The sequence below is a fragment of the Oncorhynchus kisutch genome, unplaced genomic scaffold (genome assembly GCF_002021735.2).
Source record: "Oncorhynchus kisutch isolate 150728-3 unplaced genomic scaffold, Okis_V2 scaffold3971, whole genome shotgun sequence".
Taxonomy (NCBI): Eukaryota; Metazoa; Chordata; class Actinopteri; order Salmoniformes; family Salmonidae; genus Oncorhynchus; species Oncorhynchus kisutch.
The window spans coordinates 354,502-373,828 of record NW_022265916.1 but is presented as its reverse complement, the minus strand read 5'-3'; the positions used below and the strand labels follow the sequence as shown (position 1 = coordinate 373,828).

General features: G+C 46.8%; 1 protein-coding gene across 2 annotated transcripts; it reads left to right on the top strand.

Moving 5' to 3' along the window:
* Positions 1 to 652: 652 nt before the first annotated feature.
* On the top strand, positions 653 to 18,755 carry LOC109887129 (mitochondrial dicarboxylate carrier). Of its 2 annotated transcripts, XR_004209455.1 has the most exons (12): positions 718 to 1,281; positions 4,020 to 4,139; positions 6,526 to 6,640; positions 7,889 to 7,937; positions 12,091 to 12,132; positions 12,249 to 12,292; positions 12,401 to 12,471; positions 12,576 to 12,668; positions 13,787 to 13,864; positions 14,057 to 14,108; positions 14,773 to 14,829; positions 17,010 to 18,755. XR_004209455.1 is itself a non-coding variant. In XM_031821409.1 (11 exons), the coding sequence occupies exons 1-11, from the start codon at positions 1,192 to 1,194 to the stop codon at positions 17,109 to 17,111; spliced, it is 861 nt and encodes a 286-aa protein (XP_031677269.1). In that variant the 5' UTR covers positions 653 to 1,191; the 3' UTR covers positions 17,112 to 18,755. The 2 variants fall into 2 exon arrangements, 1 of the variants encoding a protein (XP_031677269.1); XM_031821409.1 differs by lacking the exon at positions 14,057 to 14,108 and having other exon boundaries at positions 653 to 1,281.
* Positions 18,756 to 19,327: the final 572 nt, after the last annotated feature.

The window sequence follows — 19,327 nt, the reverse complement described above, 5'->3', positions numbered from 1 at the left end:
TGGGGAGTTGCAGCGTTTTCATGAAATTGGGGAGAAAGATTTAGTACTTTTTTTTGTTTAGACTAATTAGTGGGAAAAAAAGATTCAGAATTGAGCTGCCTGTTTGAACACAGCCTAAGTGGATCTCAACCCTGATACAAACCCTATCCTCCATATGTGATCTCTGTCTGGATGCTCAGATCAGATTCTATTGATCTGTTTTTCTTTCACGACCTGCCATTATCATGACAACCACCCCGACATTTGGTGACTTGAAATGAGCATGGCGTCTGTTTGTTACGTCAGAGGCTACGTCAGTGAAAATGCGCACATCTGATATGGGTCAGATGTAAAACGGAGTGTGGACAGTCAGTAAAAAAAGATCAGATATAGAAAGAAAATCAGATGTTTGGTTCTTAGAGGAGTAGTTGTGTAACTAGGGAGGCTTTTGAATGGCTACTTCAACACAGCTGTTGCGAAACGAGATACCGGGCGGATTCGATTATGCTGAGCCGCGGGGCACCGGTCTATGGCAATAATCTGCACAGCTCGAGCATGTCCACAATGCAGCATTTTGCATCATCTAGAAACATGCATCCCTTTTCCATTAAATATATGTTCTAATTTTAGGAAGGCAGATGAAGCGTTTTTTCAAAAGCAATCACTTTTGCATGTGCAAATACTGTTAACTCCACGTGCTAAATACGTCACTTTTTGTTTTGAGCCGATTTAGTCGTGGGCTTTGAACAGGGCAACTGGCTCAGCCAGGTTCCAAAAGGAATTGCAATCAACTTTCTCCCGGTGGAAAACACGTTTACCCGGGCCAGATTAATCGAATCGCCTCATTGGTCTAGATGTATGTTCGTCACATAGTAGGTCCATACTAGTTTAAAAGACTTTGGTGCAGCCTGCTAACACCAAACTCGTGAGTTGCGTCAACCAGGCTAGCAGTCTTCATATATAATATTGGCAACGTTTTGCCATGCGTTTTGTATGAAATGCCGCGGAAAGAAGGGTGCAAGAACCGGGAAACATTTTCCACCAATCGCCAGTCACCAGTTTTGGACATTATCTGACACATGCCAATAATTCTCTATCTAGGGAGTTGAAACAAGGTAGTGTGAGTCCAAACAGGTGTCACTGGATAGGCTAACACAAGACGGCCCAGACAAGGTGTCTCTGGTTTGATTAACCAACAGGACACTTGGAAACATGTCGAAGAAACGCCGGTCGCGATGGTATTTCGGTGGACTTTCCTCAAGTGCTGCCGCCTGTATTACACACCCCTTAGATCTGATCAAGGTAAGATATATAGAGGGGATGTGATCAAGGTAAGATATGTAGAGGGGATGTGATCAAGGTAAGATATGTAGAGGGGATGTGATCAAGGTAAGATATTGTAATGAAACATGCAATGAGTGATTCTGTCCGAAAGCCCAGCGCGCAATTGACTTTGCCACTAAAGTATGCTTGATTTGCGGAGTCAATATCTGCATTTATAGAGCCCCACAGTGGAGGCGTCATAATACACATCAAAAATAGTTTTTCCACCATGAATTTTTTCCCACGGGGGATTTTAGAATCACTTAAAATAAGTGCTGTGTTTCGTGTAGGTTTACCCTGGCGTAAAGTTATGATAACCATGTAAACCTCTCTCTCAGACAAGGTGACTTTTGTCAATATATTCGCCTATATTTACTCTCAGATTTGAACATGCTAATTAGCATCAAAGTAGACTTCATGCAAGACTACTAATCCCTACAAGTTTCTGCATGTCTTCTCTAGCTGACACATTTGCTAACAGGTTTTGTATCAATTTAAAACTTGCACAAGACAGTTCACATAATTGTCCATTTAAAGAAATGTAGCCAATTTATTCATTGCAACATTTTGCTAACAATAGACAGTTAATCCAGAGATTCTTACCTTTGTCTCGATTCGTCAGTCTGGTCCAGATCATCATGTTATTTGTAGTTCTTTAAGTTAGCCACATTTAGCTGCTAAAAAGCATATTCATTTTTTGGGATGGGTAAATACAGGTGAATGATATTATTATTCATTGACTGTTTTTGATAAAGCTGCGTTTGAATGCCAGAGCATGTAAGTGGACCAACGAGCTATCAGTTTTACTACTTCAGATTCTGACGCTTATCCACGTTTCTCCAAACATCACATTAGGAAGTGTTTTTTTGACAGCCTGGGTTGCTCCTCCTGCTCAGCATCATTCTTCATTCATTCTAAATGGTTAATTTAATGTTTTGGATAGGGTTAAAACATGATATATATTTAAATATATATATATATATATATATATATATATACCACTGGGATTGAACACACAACCTCCTATGCTGAGCACTAGGAACAACCTCCAGATGTCGAAAGCATATCGTTTGGAGCAACGTCAGTAAACATCAATCTGAAGTAAAATTTGTAAAATCGTGAGATTTTTGTTGGCTCAATTACATGTTCTGGCATCCAAAAGCAGCCCTGCTTTAGGCTATCAAATAATTGGCTATCAAATAACTGTCGATAAATCATCATATGAATGGATGGAATCAGTAAATGAATGGCTGCAACAACTGTCTGACGAGCACAACTGACAACTGGCACTGCATAACAAATGAGGCCTAATTAGACAAAATAACAAATTAAGTCATTTGAACAAAATAGTATGTGGTTCAATTGACTCAGTATCTCATTTAAATGACTTAGAAGCAGGTTTGAACGACTTAGTTATATATATTTTTTTACTAAGTCGTTCAAACTAGATACTAAGTTGTTCGGGTGAGATACTAAGTCGTTCAGACTAGATACTAAGTCGTTCAGACTAGATACTAAGTCGTTCAGACTAGATACTAAGTCGTTCAGACTAGATACTAAGTCGTTCAGACTAGATACTAAGTCGTTCAGACTAGATACTAAGTCGTTCAGACTAGATACTAAGTCGTTCAGACTAGATACTAAGTCGTTCAGACTAGATACTAAGTCGTTCAGACTAGATACTAAGTCGTTCAGACTAGATACTAAGTCGTTCAGACTAGATACTAAGTCTCTACATTTCTTTTCTTCTTCCTTGGCCTTCAGGACTTCCGTAAATAACAAATGGGCTGAATTGTACCAATGGTATGACGTTTCGAGGAATTAGGCCTAATAGTTCACTTCATCGGCTCTCCTACTAGCCCAATATTTAATACTCGTGAATTATACAGTTCACTTTACTGGTTGTAATATTTGTGTTGAGTCTTCTTGATGGTTCCTTATCTCGGTAGTGGAGAAAGTGGGAGTTGGGACTCTGACATCATCACGTCCACCGGTTGTCATGTAAACATTTAGACCTTGGTCTTTGACTGTTGTTGTTCTGTGTGAACTTTGACTTCCAGTTGATGCATTATCAACATCACAATGTAGCTATTTATTCATTTTTAAACAGTAATACTAAAACCTTACATTGACTCCTCTCTCTACTGTGTCACTTCCTGGTTGACATTGACTCCTCTCTCTACTGTGTCACTTCCTGGTTGACATTGACTCCTCTCTCTACTGTGTCACTTCCTGGTTGACATTGACTCCTCTCTCTACTGTGTCACTTCCTGGTTGACATTGACTCCTCTCTCTACTGTGTCACTTCCTGGTTGACATTGACTCCTCTCTCTACTGTGTCACTTCCTGGTTGACATTGACTCCTCTCTCTACTGTGTCACTTCCTGGTTGACATTGACTCCTCTCTCTACTGTGTCACTTCCTGGTTGACATTGACTCCTCTCTCTACTGTGTCACTTCCTGGTTGACATTGACTCCTCTCTCTACTGTGTCACTTCCTGGTTGACATTGACTCCTCTCTCTACGGTGTCACTTCCTGGTTGACATTGACTCCTCTCTCTACTGTGTCTCTTCCTGGTTGACATTGACTCCTCTCTCTACTGTGTCACTTCCTGGTTGACATTGACTCCTCTCTCTACTGTGTCACTTCCTGGTTGACATTGACTCCTCTCTCTACTGTGTCTCTTCCTGGTTTTTGGATATCTGTTCTCCTCCAGGTGCACCTCCAGACACAGCACGAGGTGAGGATGAGGATGGTGGGAATGACCATGAGTGTGGTGCAGAGAGAAGGTGTTCTGGCTCTGTACAGTGGCCTCAGCGCCTCCCTCTGCAGACAGGTGGGTAGATACGCACACCGCCATCGCCTCCAAGAGTGTTATGTTAAATACACTTCTTGTCTCATTCTGTATGTTCTAATGTCTCTATGATCAATAGTCAGTGTCACTACCATCAAATAGTCCCCGTGATCTGCAACTTTTCAGGGAAGTCAGGAACCAATACACGCAGTCAGTTAGGAAAGCAAAGGCTAGCTTTTTCAAACACAGATTTGCATCCTGTAGCTCTAACTCCAAAAAGTTTTGGGACACTGGAAAGTCCATGGAGAATAAGAGCACCTCCTCCTCCCAGCTGCCCACTGCACTGAGGCTAGGAAACACTGTCACCACCGATAAATCCACGATAATCGGGAATTTCAATAAGCATTTCTCTATGTCTGGCTGTGCTTTCCTCCTGGCTACCCCGGCCAATAGCTCCGCACCCCCGTAGCTACTTGCCCAAGCCTCCCCAGCTTCTCCTTCACCCAAATCCAGATAGCAGATGTTCTGAAAGAGCTGCAAAACCTGGACCTGTACAAATCTAGACAATCTTGACCTTCTTTCTAAAATGATCCGCCGCCATTGTTACATCCCCTATTACCAGTCTGTTCAACCTCTCTTTCGTATCACCCGAGATCTCTAAAGATTGGAAAGCTGTCGCGGTCAACCCCCTCTTCAAAGGGGGTGACACTCTAGACCCAAACTGTTACAGACCTATATCGATCCTGCCCTGCCTTTTTAAAGTCTTCAAACGCCAAGTCAACAAACAGATCACTGACCATTTCGAATCCCACCGTACCTTCTCCGCTGTGCAATCCGGTTTCCGAGCTGGTCACGGGTGCACCTCAGCCACACTCAACGTAATAAATGATATCATAACCGCCATCGATAAAAGACAGTACTGTGCCGCCGTGTTCATCAACCTGGCCAAGGTTTTTGACTCTGTCAATCACCGTATTCTTATCGGCAGACTCAACAGCCTTGGTTTCTCAAATGACTGCCTCGCCTGGTTCACCAACTACTTCTCAGAGAGAGTGCAGTGTGTCAAATCGGAGGGCCTGTTGTCTGGACCTCTGGCAGTCTCTATGGGGGTACCACAGGGTTAAATTTTCGGGCCGACTCTTTTCTCTGTATATATCAACGATGTCGCTCTTGCTGTGGGTGATTCCTTGATCCACTTCTATGCAGGCGACACCATTCTGAATACATCTGGCCCTTCTTTGTACACTGTGTTAACAAACCTCCAAACGAGCTTCAATGCCATACAGCACTCCTTCCGTGGCCTCCAACTGCTCTTAAACGCTAGTAAAACTAAATGCATGCTTTCCAACCGATCGCTGCCCGCACCCGCCTGCCCGACTAGCATCACTACTCTGGACGGTTCTGACTTAGAATATGTGGACAACTACAAATGCCTAGGTGTCTGGTTAGACTAACCGCTCCTTCCAGACTCATATTAACCATCTCCAATCCAAAATTAAATCTAGAATCGGCTTCGCAACAAAGCCTCCTTCACTCATGCTGCCAAACATACCCTCGTAAAATTGACTATCCTACCGATCCTTGACTTCGGCGATGTCATTTACAAAATAGACTCCAACACTCTACATCCAATTTGCTGAGTAGTCTATCACAGTGCCATCCGTTTGGTCACCAAAGCCCCATATATTACCAACCACTGCGACCTGTATGCTCTCGTCGGCTGGCCCTCACTACATATTCGTCGCCAGACCCACTGGCTCCAGGTCATCTATAAGTCTTTGCTAGGTAAAGCTCTGCCTTATCTCAGCTCCAATAACAACACCCACCCGTAGCACGCGCTCCAGCAGGTATATCTCACTGGTCATCCCCAAAGCCAACACCTGCTTTGGCCGCCTTTCCTTCCAGTTCTCTGCTGCCAATGACTGGAACGAATTGCAAAAATCCCTGAAGTTGGAGACTTCTATCTCCCTCACTAACTTTAAGCATCAGCTATCTGAGCAGCTTACTGATCGCTGCAGCTGTACACAGCCCATCTGTAAATAGACCATCCAACTGCCTACTACATCCCCATATGGGTTTCATTTACTTTTTTTGCTATTTTGCACACCAGTATTTCTACTTCCACATCATTATCTGCACATCTATCACTCCAGTGTTAATTTGTTAAATTCTATTTACTTCCTTACTGTGGCCTATTTATTGCCTTAACTCCTTATGCCATTTGCACACCCTTTATATAGACTTTTTCTATTGTGTTATTGACTGTACGTTTGTTTATTCCATGTGTAAATCTGTGTTGTTGTTTGTGTCGGACTGCTTTGCTCTATCTTGCCCAGGTCGCAGTTGTAAATGAGAACTTGTTCTCAACTAGCCTACCTGGTTAAATAAAGGTGAATTAATAAAATATTATTTCTGTCCCTCCCCCCAGATGACGTATTCTCTGTCCCGCTTCGCCATCTATGAGACAGTGAGTGATCAGATGAAGGACAGGACCCATGGTCCCATGCCCTTCTACCAGAAGGTCCTTCTGGGGTTGGTTGGAGGTACACACTGTCTTCACACTGTGTTTTAACCACAGGGTTATCTGTTGCTACACAGACCTAAACCCAGCTGGCTCTAATGACACCATGATTAATTCTGTAATGCTCTGTCGTACACCTTTTCACACTACCGAACTGGGCCAAGATTACACATCCACTATAGTTGCTGGAACCGTGCTGGATGGAACGTATCACAGGAGGCTGCTGAGGGGAGGTTGACTCATAATAAAGTCTGGAACGGAGTAAATGGAATGGCATCAAACACCTGGAAAACGGTTTGATATCATTCCACTAATTCCGCTCCAGCCATTACAGCGAGCCTGTCCTCCCCACTGTACAGGTCACCACAATACTGTGTATAAGTCTCTCACCTTTGTCTGTGGATTTATAGTGACCCCAGCAGTATGGTTCATATCTGTCTGTCTGTCTGTAGGATTTGCCGGGGGATTCATTGGGACCCCAGCAGACATGGTTCATATCTGTCTGTCTGTCTGTAGGATTTGCCGGGGGATTCATTGGGACCCCAGCAGACATGGTTAATGTCTGTATCTGTCTGTCTGTAGGATTTGCCGGGGGATTCATTGGGACCCCAGCAGACATGGTTAATGTCTGTCTCTGTCTGTCTGTAGGATTTGCCGGGGGATTCATTGGGACCCCAGCAGACATGGTTAATGTCTGTCTGTACGATTTGCCGGGGGATTCATTGGGACCCCAGCAGATCTGGTTAATGTCCGTCTCTGCCTGTCTGTAGGATTTGCTGGGGGATTCATTGGGACCCCAGCAGACATGGTTAATGTCTGTCTGTCTGTCTGTAGGATTTGCCGGGGGATTCATTGGGACCCCAGCAGACATGGTTAATGTCTGTCTGTCTGTCTGTAGGATTTGCCGGGGGATTCATTGGGACCCCAGCAGACATGGTTCATGTCTGTCTGTCTGTCTGTAGGATTTGCCGGGGGATTCATTGGGACCCCAGCAGACATGGTTCATGTCTGTCTCTGTCTGTCTGTAGGATTTGCCGGGGGATTCATTGGGACCCCAGCAGACATGGTTAATGTCTGTCTGTAGGATTTGCCGGGGGATTCATTGGGACCCCAGCAGTATGGTTAATGTCTGTCTCTGTCTGTCTGTAGGATTTGCCGGGGGATTCATTGGGACCCCAGCAGACATGGTTAATGTCTGTCTGTAGGATTTGCCGGGGGATTCATTGGGACCCCAGCAGTATGGTTAATGTCTGTCTCTGTCTGTCTGTAGGATTTGCCGGGGGATTCATTGGGACCCCAGCAGACATGGTTAATGTCAGGTGAGTCAAATCTAGAAATAAGATGACTGAATTGTATATTTTAAGAATTGTATTGCAGTTGTCCATGGTTGATAATGTCCACTAGATGTCGGTGATGACATGCAGTATACAGTGACTTGTGAAAGTATTCACCCCCCCCTCCCCCCCTTGGCATTTTTCCTATTTTGTTGCCTTACAACCTGCAATTAAAATATATTTTTTTGGAGGTTGTATCATTTGATTTACACAACACACCTACCACTTTGAAGATTCATAATATTTTTTGTGAAACAAGAAATAAGACAAAAAACAGAATTTGAGCATAACTATTCACCCCCCCAAAGGCAATACTTTGTAGAGCCACGTGTTGTATAACTATTCACCCCCCAAAGTCAATACTTTGTAGAGCCACGTGTTGTATAACTATTCACCCCCCAAAGTCAATACTTTGTAGAGCCACGTGTTGCAGCAATTACAGCTGCAAGTCTCTTGGGGTATGTTTCTATAAGCTTGGCACATCTAGCCACTGGGAGTTTTGCTCATTCTTCAAGGCAAAACTGCTCCAGCTCCTTCAAGTTGGATGGGTTCCGCTGGTGTACAGAAATCTTTAAGTCATACCACAGACTCGGCCATTCCAAGACATCTAAATGTTTCCCCTTAAACCACTTGAGTGTTGCTTTAGCAGTATGCTTAGGGTCATTGGCCTGCTGGAAGGTGAACCTCTGTCCCAGTCTCAAATCTCTTGAAGACTGAAACAGGTTTCCCTCAAGAATTTACCTGTCATTCAATTCTGACCAGTTTCCCAGTCCCTGCCGATGGAAAAACATACCCACAGCATGATCCTGCCACCACCATGCTTCACTGTGGGGATGATGTTCCTGGGGTGATGGGGGGTTTGCGCCAGACATAGCGTTTTCCTTGATGGCCAAAAATCTAAATTTTAGTCTCATCTATCCAGAGTACCTTCTTCCATGTGTTTGGGGAGTCTCCCACATGCCCTTTGGCGAACACCATATGTTTGGGGAGTCTCCCACATGCCCTTTGGCGAACACCATATGTTTGGGGAGTCTCCCACATGCCCTTTGGCGAACACCATATGTTTGGGGAGTCTCCCACATGCCCTTTGGCGAACACCATATATTTGGGGAGTCTCCCACATGCCCTTTGGGGAACACCATATGTTTGGGGAGTCTCCCACATGCCCTTTGGCGAACACCATATATTTGGGGAGTCTCCCACATGCCCTTTGGCGAACACCATATATTTGGGGAGTCTCCCACATGCCCTTTGGTGAACACCATATGTTTGGGGAGTCTCCCACATGCCCTTTGGCGAACACCATATATTTGGGGAGTCTCCCACATGCCCTTTGGCGAACACCATATGTTTGGGGAGTCTCCCACATGCCCTTTGGCGAACACCATATGTTTGGGGAGTCTCCCACATGCCCTTTGGCGAACACCATATGTTTGGGGAGTCTCCCACATGCCCTTTGGCGAACACCATATGTTTGGGGAGTCTCCCCCATGCCCTTTGGCGAACACCATATGTTTGGGGAGTCTCCCCCATGCCCTTTGGCGAACACCATATGTTTGGGGAGTCTCCCACATGCCCTTTGGCGAACACCATATGTTTGGGGAGTCTCCCACATGCCCTTTGGCGAACACCATATGTTTGGGGAGTCTCCCACATGCCCTTTGGCGAACACCATATGTTTGGGGAGTCTCCCACATGCCCTTTGGCGAACACCATATGTTTGGGGAGTCTCCCACATGCCCTTTGGCGAACACCATATGTTTGGGGAGTCTCCCCCATGCCCTTTGGCGAACACCATATGTTTGGGGAGTCTCCCCCATGCCCTTTGGCGAACACCATATGTTTGGGGAGTCTCCCACATGCCCTTTGGCGAACACCATATGTTTGGGGAGTCTCCCACATGCCCTTTGGCGAACACCATATGTTTGGGGAGTCTCCCACATGCCCTTTGGCGAACACCATATGTTTGGGGAGTCTCCCACATGCCCTTTGGCGAACACCATATGTTTGGGGAGTCTCCCACATGCCCTTTGGCGAACACCATATGTTTAGGGAGTCTCCCACATGCCCTTTGGCGAACACCATATGTTTGGGGAGTCTCCCACATGCCCTTTGGCGAACACCATATGTTTGGGGAGTCTCCCACATGCCCTTTGGCGAACACCATATGTTTGGGGAGTCTCCCACATGCCCTTTGGCGAACACCATATGTTTGGGGAGTCTCCCACATGCCCTTTGGCGAACACCATATGTTTGGGGAGTCTCCCACATGCCCTTTGGCGAACACCATATGTTTGGGGAGTCTCCCACATGCCCTTTGGCGAACACCATATGTTTGGGGAGTCTCCCACATGCCCTTTGGCGAACACCAAATGTTTGGGGAGTCTCCCACATGCCCTTTGGCGAACACCAAATGTTTGGGGAGTCTCCCCCATGCCCTTTGGCGAACACCAAATGTTTGGGGAGTCTCCCACATGCCCTTTGGCGAACACCACATGTTTGGGGAGTCTCCCACATGCCCTTTGGGGAACACCATATGTTTGGGGAGTCTCCCACATGCCCTTTGGCGAACACCATATGTTTGGGGAGTCTCCCACATGCCCTTTGGCGAACACCATATGTTTGAGGAGTCTCCCACATGCCCTTTGGCGAACACCATATGTTTGGGGAGTCTCCCACATGCCCTTTGGCGAACACCATATGTTTGGGGAGTCTCCCACATGCCCTTTGGCGAACACCATATGTTTGGGGAGTCTCCCACATGCCCTTTGGCGAACACCATATGTTTGGGGAGTCTCCCACATGCCCTTTGGCGAACACCATAAGTTTGGGGAGTCTCCCACATGCCCTTTGGCGAACACCAAATGTTTGGGGAGTCTCCCACATGCCCTTTGGCGAACACCATATGTTTGGGGAGTCTCCCACATGCCCTTTGGCGAACACCATATGTTTGGGGAGTCTCCCACATGCCCTTTGGGGAACACCATATGTTTGGGGAGTCTCCCACATGCCCTTTGGTGAACACCATATGTTTGGGGAGTCTCCCACATGCCCTTTGGGGAACACCATATGTTTGGGGAGTCTCCCACATGCCCTTTGGCGAACACCATATGTTTGGGGAGTCTCCCACATGCCCTTTGGGGAACACCATATGTTTGCTTATTTTTTATTTTAAGCAATGGCTTTTTTCTGGCCACTCTTCCGTAAAGCCCAGCTGTGTGGAGTGTACGGCTTAGTGGTGCTATGGACAGATACTCCAATCTCCGCTGTGGACGTTTGCAGCTCCTTCAGGGTTATCTTTGGTCTCTTTGTTGCCCCTCTGATTAAAGCCCTCCTTGCCTGGTCCGTGAGTTTTGGTAGGTTTGTTGTGGTGCCATATTCTTTCCATTTGTTAATAATAATATGTTCCAATTTTCAGATATTTTTTTCTAACCCAACCTTGATCTGTACTTCTCCACAACGTTGTCCCTGACCTGTTTGGAGAGCTCCTTGGTCTTCATGGTGCCGCTTGCTTAGTGGTGTGCCTTGTTTAGTGGTGTTACAGACTCTGGGGCCTTTCAGAACAGGGGTATATATACTGAGATCATGTGACAGATCATGTGACACTTAGATTGCACACAGGTGGACTTTAAGTAACTAATTGTGTGACTTCTGAAGGTAATTGGTGGCACCAGATCATTTTTTTTTTTTTAAACAAGTACTTTTTTAAATTTCACTTCACCAATTTGGACTATTTTGTGTTTGTCCATTTACATGAAACCCAAATAAAAATCCATTTACATTACAGGTTGTAATTCAACAAAATAGGAACAACACCTCTGGGTGGTGAATACTTTTACAAGGCTCTGTATTGTTTTACTCAACCATTCAATAGATCAGGACTGGACAACAGCCCTCAGGGAGACTGGAGTGGTTTCACACTGTTCCCCATCATCCTTAGCAAACACAGCTGATTAAACTGATTGCGTTCTAAACTGAAGATCATGACTAGTTGATTATTGGAGTCAGGTGTGTTAGCTGGGGACAAAATATGACACCAATCAGGCCCCAGAGGACTGGAGTTGCCCGTCCTTTCAGCTCAGTAAACAAATGTACAGGGCAAAACATTCATACTCCCCACATTTCCCCCCCGATCCAGAATGCAGAATGACGTTAAAGTACCACTAGAACTCAGGAGAAAGTGAGTATGTGAGTTAAGTATAGTAAAATAATATGATAACCTACATAACACTGTTAAGGATCATCTTTGGAGAGATGTTGACCTTCATAAGTGGTGTTTTTCTCCATCTCTTCCAGTTATGCTCATGCACTAGATGGACTGTTCCGGGTATGGAAAGAGGGTAAGTAAGGGTTGATTGATGATGGATCGTTGGGATCAGGGCGAGGTTGAAGTCACTGGACGATTCGAAGGGACGCAGTTGCACTCATGACACAGTATTTCTCCATAGAGGGAATGAAGAAGCTGTTCTCTGGAGCCACAATGGCATCTTCTAGAGGAGCACTGGTCACTGTTGGACAGGTAAGGGCCTATGGTGGGTTTGTGTCTGTGGGGGGGGTGTAAACGTGTGTGTCTTCATCCAAAATGTATCAACTAGATATAACTTCTATTTTATTTCTCTGTAGCTGGCCTGTTATGATCAGGCCAAGCAGCTGGTTCTGGGGACTGGAGCCATGCAAGACAACATTCTAACTCACTTCCTGGCCAGCCTCATCGCAGTGAGTGTCCAGTCTACACATTAGAAAGGCAACGAGACAGGGGCTGTGGGTTAGTGGTGTGGAGACAGGAGCTGTGGGTTAGTGGTGTGGAGACAGGAGCTGTGGGTTAGTGGTGTGGAGACAGGAGCTGTGGGTTAGTGGTGTGGAGACAGGAGCTGTGGGTTAGTGGTGTGGATAAACAGGAGCTGTGGGTTAGTGGTGTGGATAAACAGGAGCTGTGGGTTAGTGGTGTGTGGATAAACAGGAGCTGTGGGTTAGTGGTGTGTGGATAAACAGGAGCTGTGGGTTAGTGGTGTGTGGATAAACAGGAGCTGTGGGTTAGTGGTGTGTGGATAAACAGGAGCTGTGGGTTAGTGGTGTGTGGATAAACAGGAGCTGTGGGTTAGTGGTGTGTGGATAAACAGGAGCTGTGGGTTAGTGGTGTGTGGATAAACAGGAGCTGTGGGTTAGTGGTGTGTGGATAAACAGGAGCTGTGGGTTAGTGGTGTGGATAAACAGGAGCTGTGGGTTAGTGGTGTGGATAAACAGGAGCTGTGGGTTAGTGGTGTGGATAAACTGGAGCTGTGGGTTAGTGGTGTGGATAAACTGGAGCTGTGGGTTAGTGGTGTGGATAAACTGGAGCTGTGGGTTAGTGGTGTGGATAAACTGGAGCTGTGGGTTAGTGGTGTGGATAAACTGGAGCTGTGGGTTAGTGGTGTGTGGATAAACTGGAGCTGTGGGTTAGTGGTGTGTGGATAAACAGGAGCTGTGGGTTAGTGGTGTGTGGATAAACAGGAGCTGTGGGTTAGTGGTGTGGATAAACAGGAGCTGTGGGTTAGTGGTGTGGAGACACAGGAGCTGTGGGTTAGTGGTGTGGAGACACAGGAGCTGTGGGTTAGTGGTGTGGAGACACAGGAGCTGTGGGTTAGTGGTGTGGAGAGACAGGAGCTGTGGGTTAGTGGTGTGGATAAACAGGAGCTGTGGGTTAGTGGTGTGGATAAACAGGAGCTGTGGGTTAGTGGTGTGGATAAACAGGAGCTGTGGGTTAGTGGTGTGGAGACACAGGGGCTGTGGGTTAGTGGTGTGGAGACAGGAGCCGTGGGTTAGTGGTGTATAATGCCCTCTGCTTCTCTGTGTAGGGAGGCTGTGCCACTGTCCTGTGCCAACCACTGGATGTCTTGAAGACCAGGCTGATGAACTCAAAAGGGGAATATGTGGTAAGTGTGTGTGTGTGTGTGTACTGTAGATCAAGGCTTGTCAGTTCCAGTCCTAGGTATTTGCAGGACTGTAGCCTAACACTGTCCCACCCCTGATACAACTAGTTAAGGGCTAGATGATTCATTGAATCAGGGGTGTTGCTACAGGGATAGAGTTAACATGTGTATTCACGGTGGGTTCTGACTCCCCAGGACTGAGGACAATGCCGGTGTAGATGTTGTTTAGGGATATCACTGTGAACTGGTATGACTCTTTTTTTTTTACCTCAGTAAATCTAACCCTTCCCCACCTGTGGCCTCTGTGTTGCTGTTCTGATGTCGTCAAGTCCATGGAGGCTTTATCTGTCAGGCTGCTGCTCCTCATTGCTCTGACAGTTCTGTTGTTGATGGTCAGGGAGGGAGGGCCGGAGGGCAAATGAGGGCCGGAGGGCAAATGAGGGCCGGAGGGCAAATGAGGGCCGGAGGGCAAATGAGGGCCGGAGGGCAAATGAGGGCCGGAGGGCAAATGAGGGCCGGAGGGCAAATGAGGGCCGGAGGGCAAATGAGGGCCGGAGGGCAAATAAGGTCAAATGAGGGACGGAGGTCAAATGAGGGACGGGGGGTAAATGAGGGTACATGAGGGACGGGGGTAAATGAGGTCCGGAGGGTAAATGAGGGCCAGAGGGTAAATGAGGGCCAGAGGGTAAATGAGGGCCAGAGGGTAAATGAGTGCCGGAGGGTAAATGAGGGCAAATGAGGGCCGGAGGGTAAATGAGAGATGGAGGGTAAATGACGGCCGGCAGGATTGGGAGGGAGGGAAGGTAAATGAGGGATGGAGGGAGTTAGGAATGGGTTGTTTTCAACCATCAACCATGAGCTGCATTAAGAAGCGTCTTTTGTTGTCTTGGATTGTGTTTCTTCTGTTCCAGGGCCTGCTACACTGTGTGAGAGATACAGCTAAACTGGGGCCCAATGCCTTCTACAAGGTAACTGTTGTTTAATATCATTGACAATAAAGTAGCGTAGTTGACATGGCCTTAAACCAGCGGTGTTCAACCCTTTCTCCTTGAGAGCCATCCTCCTGCAGGATGTTGTTTTTGTTAATTGAACACCTGGTTCTGCTTGCCACCTGGAGTGTAAAAGGGGATAATATACAAATCAGGAAACTCCTGTCAGTTTGGTGTCTTCTCTCAGTGGGTAAAATAACTATTTTCACCACAACTTGACTTCAAAGTGGTCCGTTTTTTAAATCGGCCGATATTACAGCGAACTAGCGACTTCACGTGCTGATATTGACTTTGTTATTATTGTGTGTGTAGCTACATAGCTAGCTACCTAGCCAGCCCAGAGAGAGAGAGCATTGCATTGTGGGATTTGTAGTCGACTTGAGCTGCAACCGATTTCCACAAAGATTTTAATGTTGCTGCCAAGCTTGTTACAACGACAAAATGAAACATTTGTTTACAATAAATATTGTTCTCATTATTGAACACTGTAAATCATAGGAATTGGTGTTTTTTTGGTAGATTATTTGCGTTAGCTTCGAGAGAAGTGAGTTCGGGACAAACTGAAAGTATACAAAGCATGTAAACGTTTAAATCAAACTATTATATTCATCTGACTATTCACAATAATCATATTGTTGTGGGCCTACTCATGTGCCGGCCGCGTTCCTATTGGTCAGTCACCGGGATTGGCTCGTAACACCAGCCACACTGCACAATAAAGAACTTTGTCGGCACCTACGACCGCACCTAGTGGTACTGAATCAGCAGACCTAGACCCTGTCACACTGAACGAGCCAAGACCTAGTGGTACTGAATCAGCAGACCTAGACCCTGTCACACTGAACGAGCCAAGACCTAGTGGTACTGAATCAGCAGACCTAGACCCTGTCACACTGAATGAGCCAAGACCTAGTGGTACTGAATCAGCAGACCTAGACCCTGTCACACTGAACGAGCCAAGACCTAGTGGTACTGAATCAGCAGACCTAGACCCTGTCACACTGAACGAGCCAAGACCTAGTGGTACTGAATCAGCAGACCTAGACCCTGTCACACTGAACGAGCCAAGACCTAGTGGTACTGAATCAGCAGACCTAGACCCTGTCACACTGAACGAGCCAAGACCTAGTGGTACTGAATCAGCAGACCTAGACCCTGTCACGCTGAACGAGCCAAGACCTAGTGGTACTGAATCAGCAGACCTAGACCCTGTCACACTGAACGAGCCAAGACCTAGTGGTACTGAATCAGCAGACCTAGACCCTGTCACACTGAACGAGCCCAGGCCTAGTGGTACTGAATCAGCAGACCTAGACCCTGTCACACTGAACGAGCCAAGACCTAGTGGTACTGAATCAGCAGACCTAGACCCTGTCACACTGAACGAGCCCAGGCCTAGTGGTACTGAATCAGCAGACCTAGACCCTGTCACACTGAACGAGCCAAGACCTAGTGGTACTGAATCAGCAGACCTAGACCCTGTCACGCTGAACGAGCCAAGACCTAGTGGTACTGAATCAGCAGACCTAGACCCTGTCACACTGAACGAGCCAAGACCTAGTGGTACTGAATCAGCAGACCTAGACCCTGTCACACTGAACGAGCCAAGACCTAGTGGTACTGAATCAGCAGACCTAGACCCCGTCACACTGAACGAGCCAAGACCTAGTGGTACTGAATCAGCAGACCTAGACCCCGTCACACTGAACGAGCCAAGACCTAGTGGTACTGAATCAGCAGACCTAGACCCCGTCACACTGAACGAGCCAAGACCTAGTGGTACTGAGTCAGCAGACCTAGACCCTGTCACGCTGAACGAGCCAAGACCTAGTGGTACTGAATCAGCAGACCTAGACACTGTCACGCTGAACGAGCCAAGACATCCGACAATCGTTTACTGCCGAAGAATTTGCCCACGACGTGAACATTTTTGTATGAAACGGCTGCAATCGTACAGTCTGTGGTGGGGTTTATGACATTGACTGACCTGAATCAGGAGTGTCACAGCAAAGACTGGAGACAAAGCCCTTATAACACCCAGTCGCTCTCTAGGAGGAGAGCTGGTCTCTACATTAAACACAATGCTCAGCTTGAAAAAACACCACTTTAATTCCACCTGCCATACAGACTGGTAAACTTCTGGTCTCTCTCCTCTTTAGGGTCTGGTTCCAGCAGGGATCCGTCTCATCCCTCACACGGTCCTCACGTTCATCTTCCTGGAGCAGCTCAGAACCTGCTGCGGCATCAGGATCCTCACCTGAGAGGGGTCAGGGGTCACCACCTGATCACCTATTGAGTAGTCTGAAATGTGACCTCTGTGTCAGGACTGCCAGGCCACGCCCATTCCCTTTGTTCCCTGTTCTGTTCTATGTGAACAGGAAACTTTAATCCACCTGCAACCTCCCCCATCCTAAACCCCACCTTCTGGATACAGACTAGTGACTGACTGAATGGGGGGTTCTGGATACAGACTAGTGACTGACTGAATGGGTGGGTTCTGGATACAGACTAGTGACTGACTGAATGGATGGGTTCTGGATACAGACTAGTGACTGACTGAAGGAGGGGTTCTGGATACAGACTAGTGACTGACTGAATGGGGGGTTCTGGATACAGACTAGTGATTGACTGAATGGGGGGTTCTGGATACAGACTAGTGACTGACTGAATGGGGGGTTCTGGATACAGACTAGTGACTGACTGAATGGGGGGTTCTGGATACAGACTAGTGACTGACTGAAGGAGGGGTTCTGGATACAGACTAGTGACTGACTGAAGGGGGGGTTCTGGATACAGACTAGTGACTGACTGAATGGGGGGGTTCTGGATACAGACTAGTGACTGACTGAAGGGGGGGGTTCTGGATACAGACTAGTGACTGACTGAAGGGGGGGTTCTGGATACAGACTAGTGACTGACTGAAGGGGGGGTTCTGGATACAGACTAGTGACTGACTGAAGGGGGGGTTCTGGATACAGACTAGTGACTGACTGAAAGGGGGGTTCTGGATACAGACTAGTGACTGACTGAAGGGGGGGTTCTGGATACAGACTAGTGACTGACTGAAAGGGGGGTTCTGGATACAGACTAGTGACTGACTGAAGGGGGGGTTCTGGATACAGACTAGTGACTGACTGAAGGGGGGGTTCTGGATACAGACTAGTGACTGACTGAAAGGGGGGTTCTGGATACAGACCAGTGACTGACTGAAGGGGGGGTTCTGGATACAGACTAGTGACTGACTGAAGGGGGGGGTTCTGGATACAGACTAGTGACTGACTGAAGGGGGGGTTCTGGATACAGACTAGTGACTGACTGAAGGGGGGGGTTCTGGATACAGACTAGTGACTGACTGAAGGGGGGGTTCTGGATATAGTGGAATACTATATTGACCAGAGCCCAGTGCCCTATTCCCTATGTAGTGCACTACTTTTGACCAGAGCCCAGTGCACTATAGAGGAAATAGACTGCCATTTGGGATACCGATTTAAGTAATCCATCTGAACTTGGAACAGCCTCTGTAGAATGAACCTTGATGTCTTTAGTTATGGTAATGGCTGCTAGAGGGCGCTGTTACACTGTGGTTATGATGTAGGCCTACTCTGCAGACGTCCACGGCCGCTGTTCCAGGTCTTAACGTGTATAAGTGGGTTGGTTGTATGGGAGTGTGCCACTTAATGTGGAGGTTATTGTTATTCACGCCACTGCTGATGGTCCATATGTTTTTTTGTATTGTAGATGACATATTTTGCATTGATGATGGCTACTTCCTGTTTCATTGACTGTCAAAACGACAACAGCAGGAAGAATGTTTCATTGGGCTAATGAATGGACTGATGAATAAATGATTACCTGTATAGTGATCAATACCAATATGTCCATAAATATGCTTGTTACAGAGATGATTTCATGTCTGCCTCCCTCTGTTCTATATGGTAATAGCTTTCCCTCTCGTACTCAGTGACTGTATAAGTCTCCCACAAGGTTAGGTGTCTGGCTGCGTTTTAATGTTCTCTGTTTTACATTACCCACTGATGTCATTTCATAGTTCTCCAACTCTTTCAAACACTGGCATCTCTGGACTGGATCAACACTTCAGTGACGGACAGCTTGCAACACCTAGTTACCTGGATAGTCAAGTCCCTTTAATTTCTCTTGTTGTTATAATAAATGTAGAGAGCTTCAGAGATGATTTTCAAACTTGATGCTGAATGTTGTGGTTCTAGTTCCTTTTCTGCCAACATTCACAGCTGTTAGACAGTGTTCTAATTCCTGTGTGTGTGTGTGTGTGTGTGTGTGTGTGTGTGTGTGTGTAGGAGGTGGGGGGGGGGGGGGGGGGGTCGTCTGGATATGGTTTTGCATGAGTGTGCACTATATAGAGTTCTGCTGTCAGATGGTGTTGATAATTTGCCATCCCACATATTTAACCTGCAGCTCTGCCTCGGTCTAGCTGGCTCTGGGCTTCTTGCCGTACAGG

What these genes read in the sequence shown, in the direction of transcription:
- LOC109887129 (XM_031821409.1), top strand. Translation starts at nt 1,192, where the DNA reads ATGTCGAAGAAACGCCGGTCGCGATGGTATTTCGGTGGACTTTCCTCA. An exon ending in GTTCCGGGTATGGAAAGAGG is followed by an intron (nt 12,293 to 12,400) that starts GTAAGTAAGGGT and finishes ATTTCTCCATAG; the next exon opens with AGGGAATGAAGAAGCTGTTC. An exon ending in GGCCCAATGCCTTCTACAAG is followed by an intron (nt 14,830 to 17,009) that starts GTAACTGTTGTT and finishes TCTCCTCTTTAG; the next exon opens with GGTCTGGTTCCAGCAGGGAT.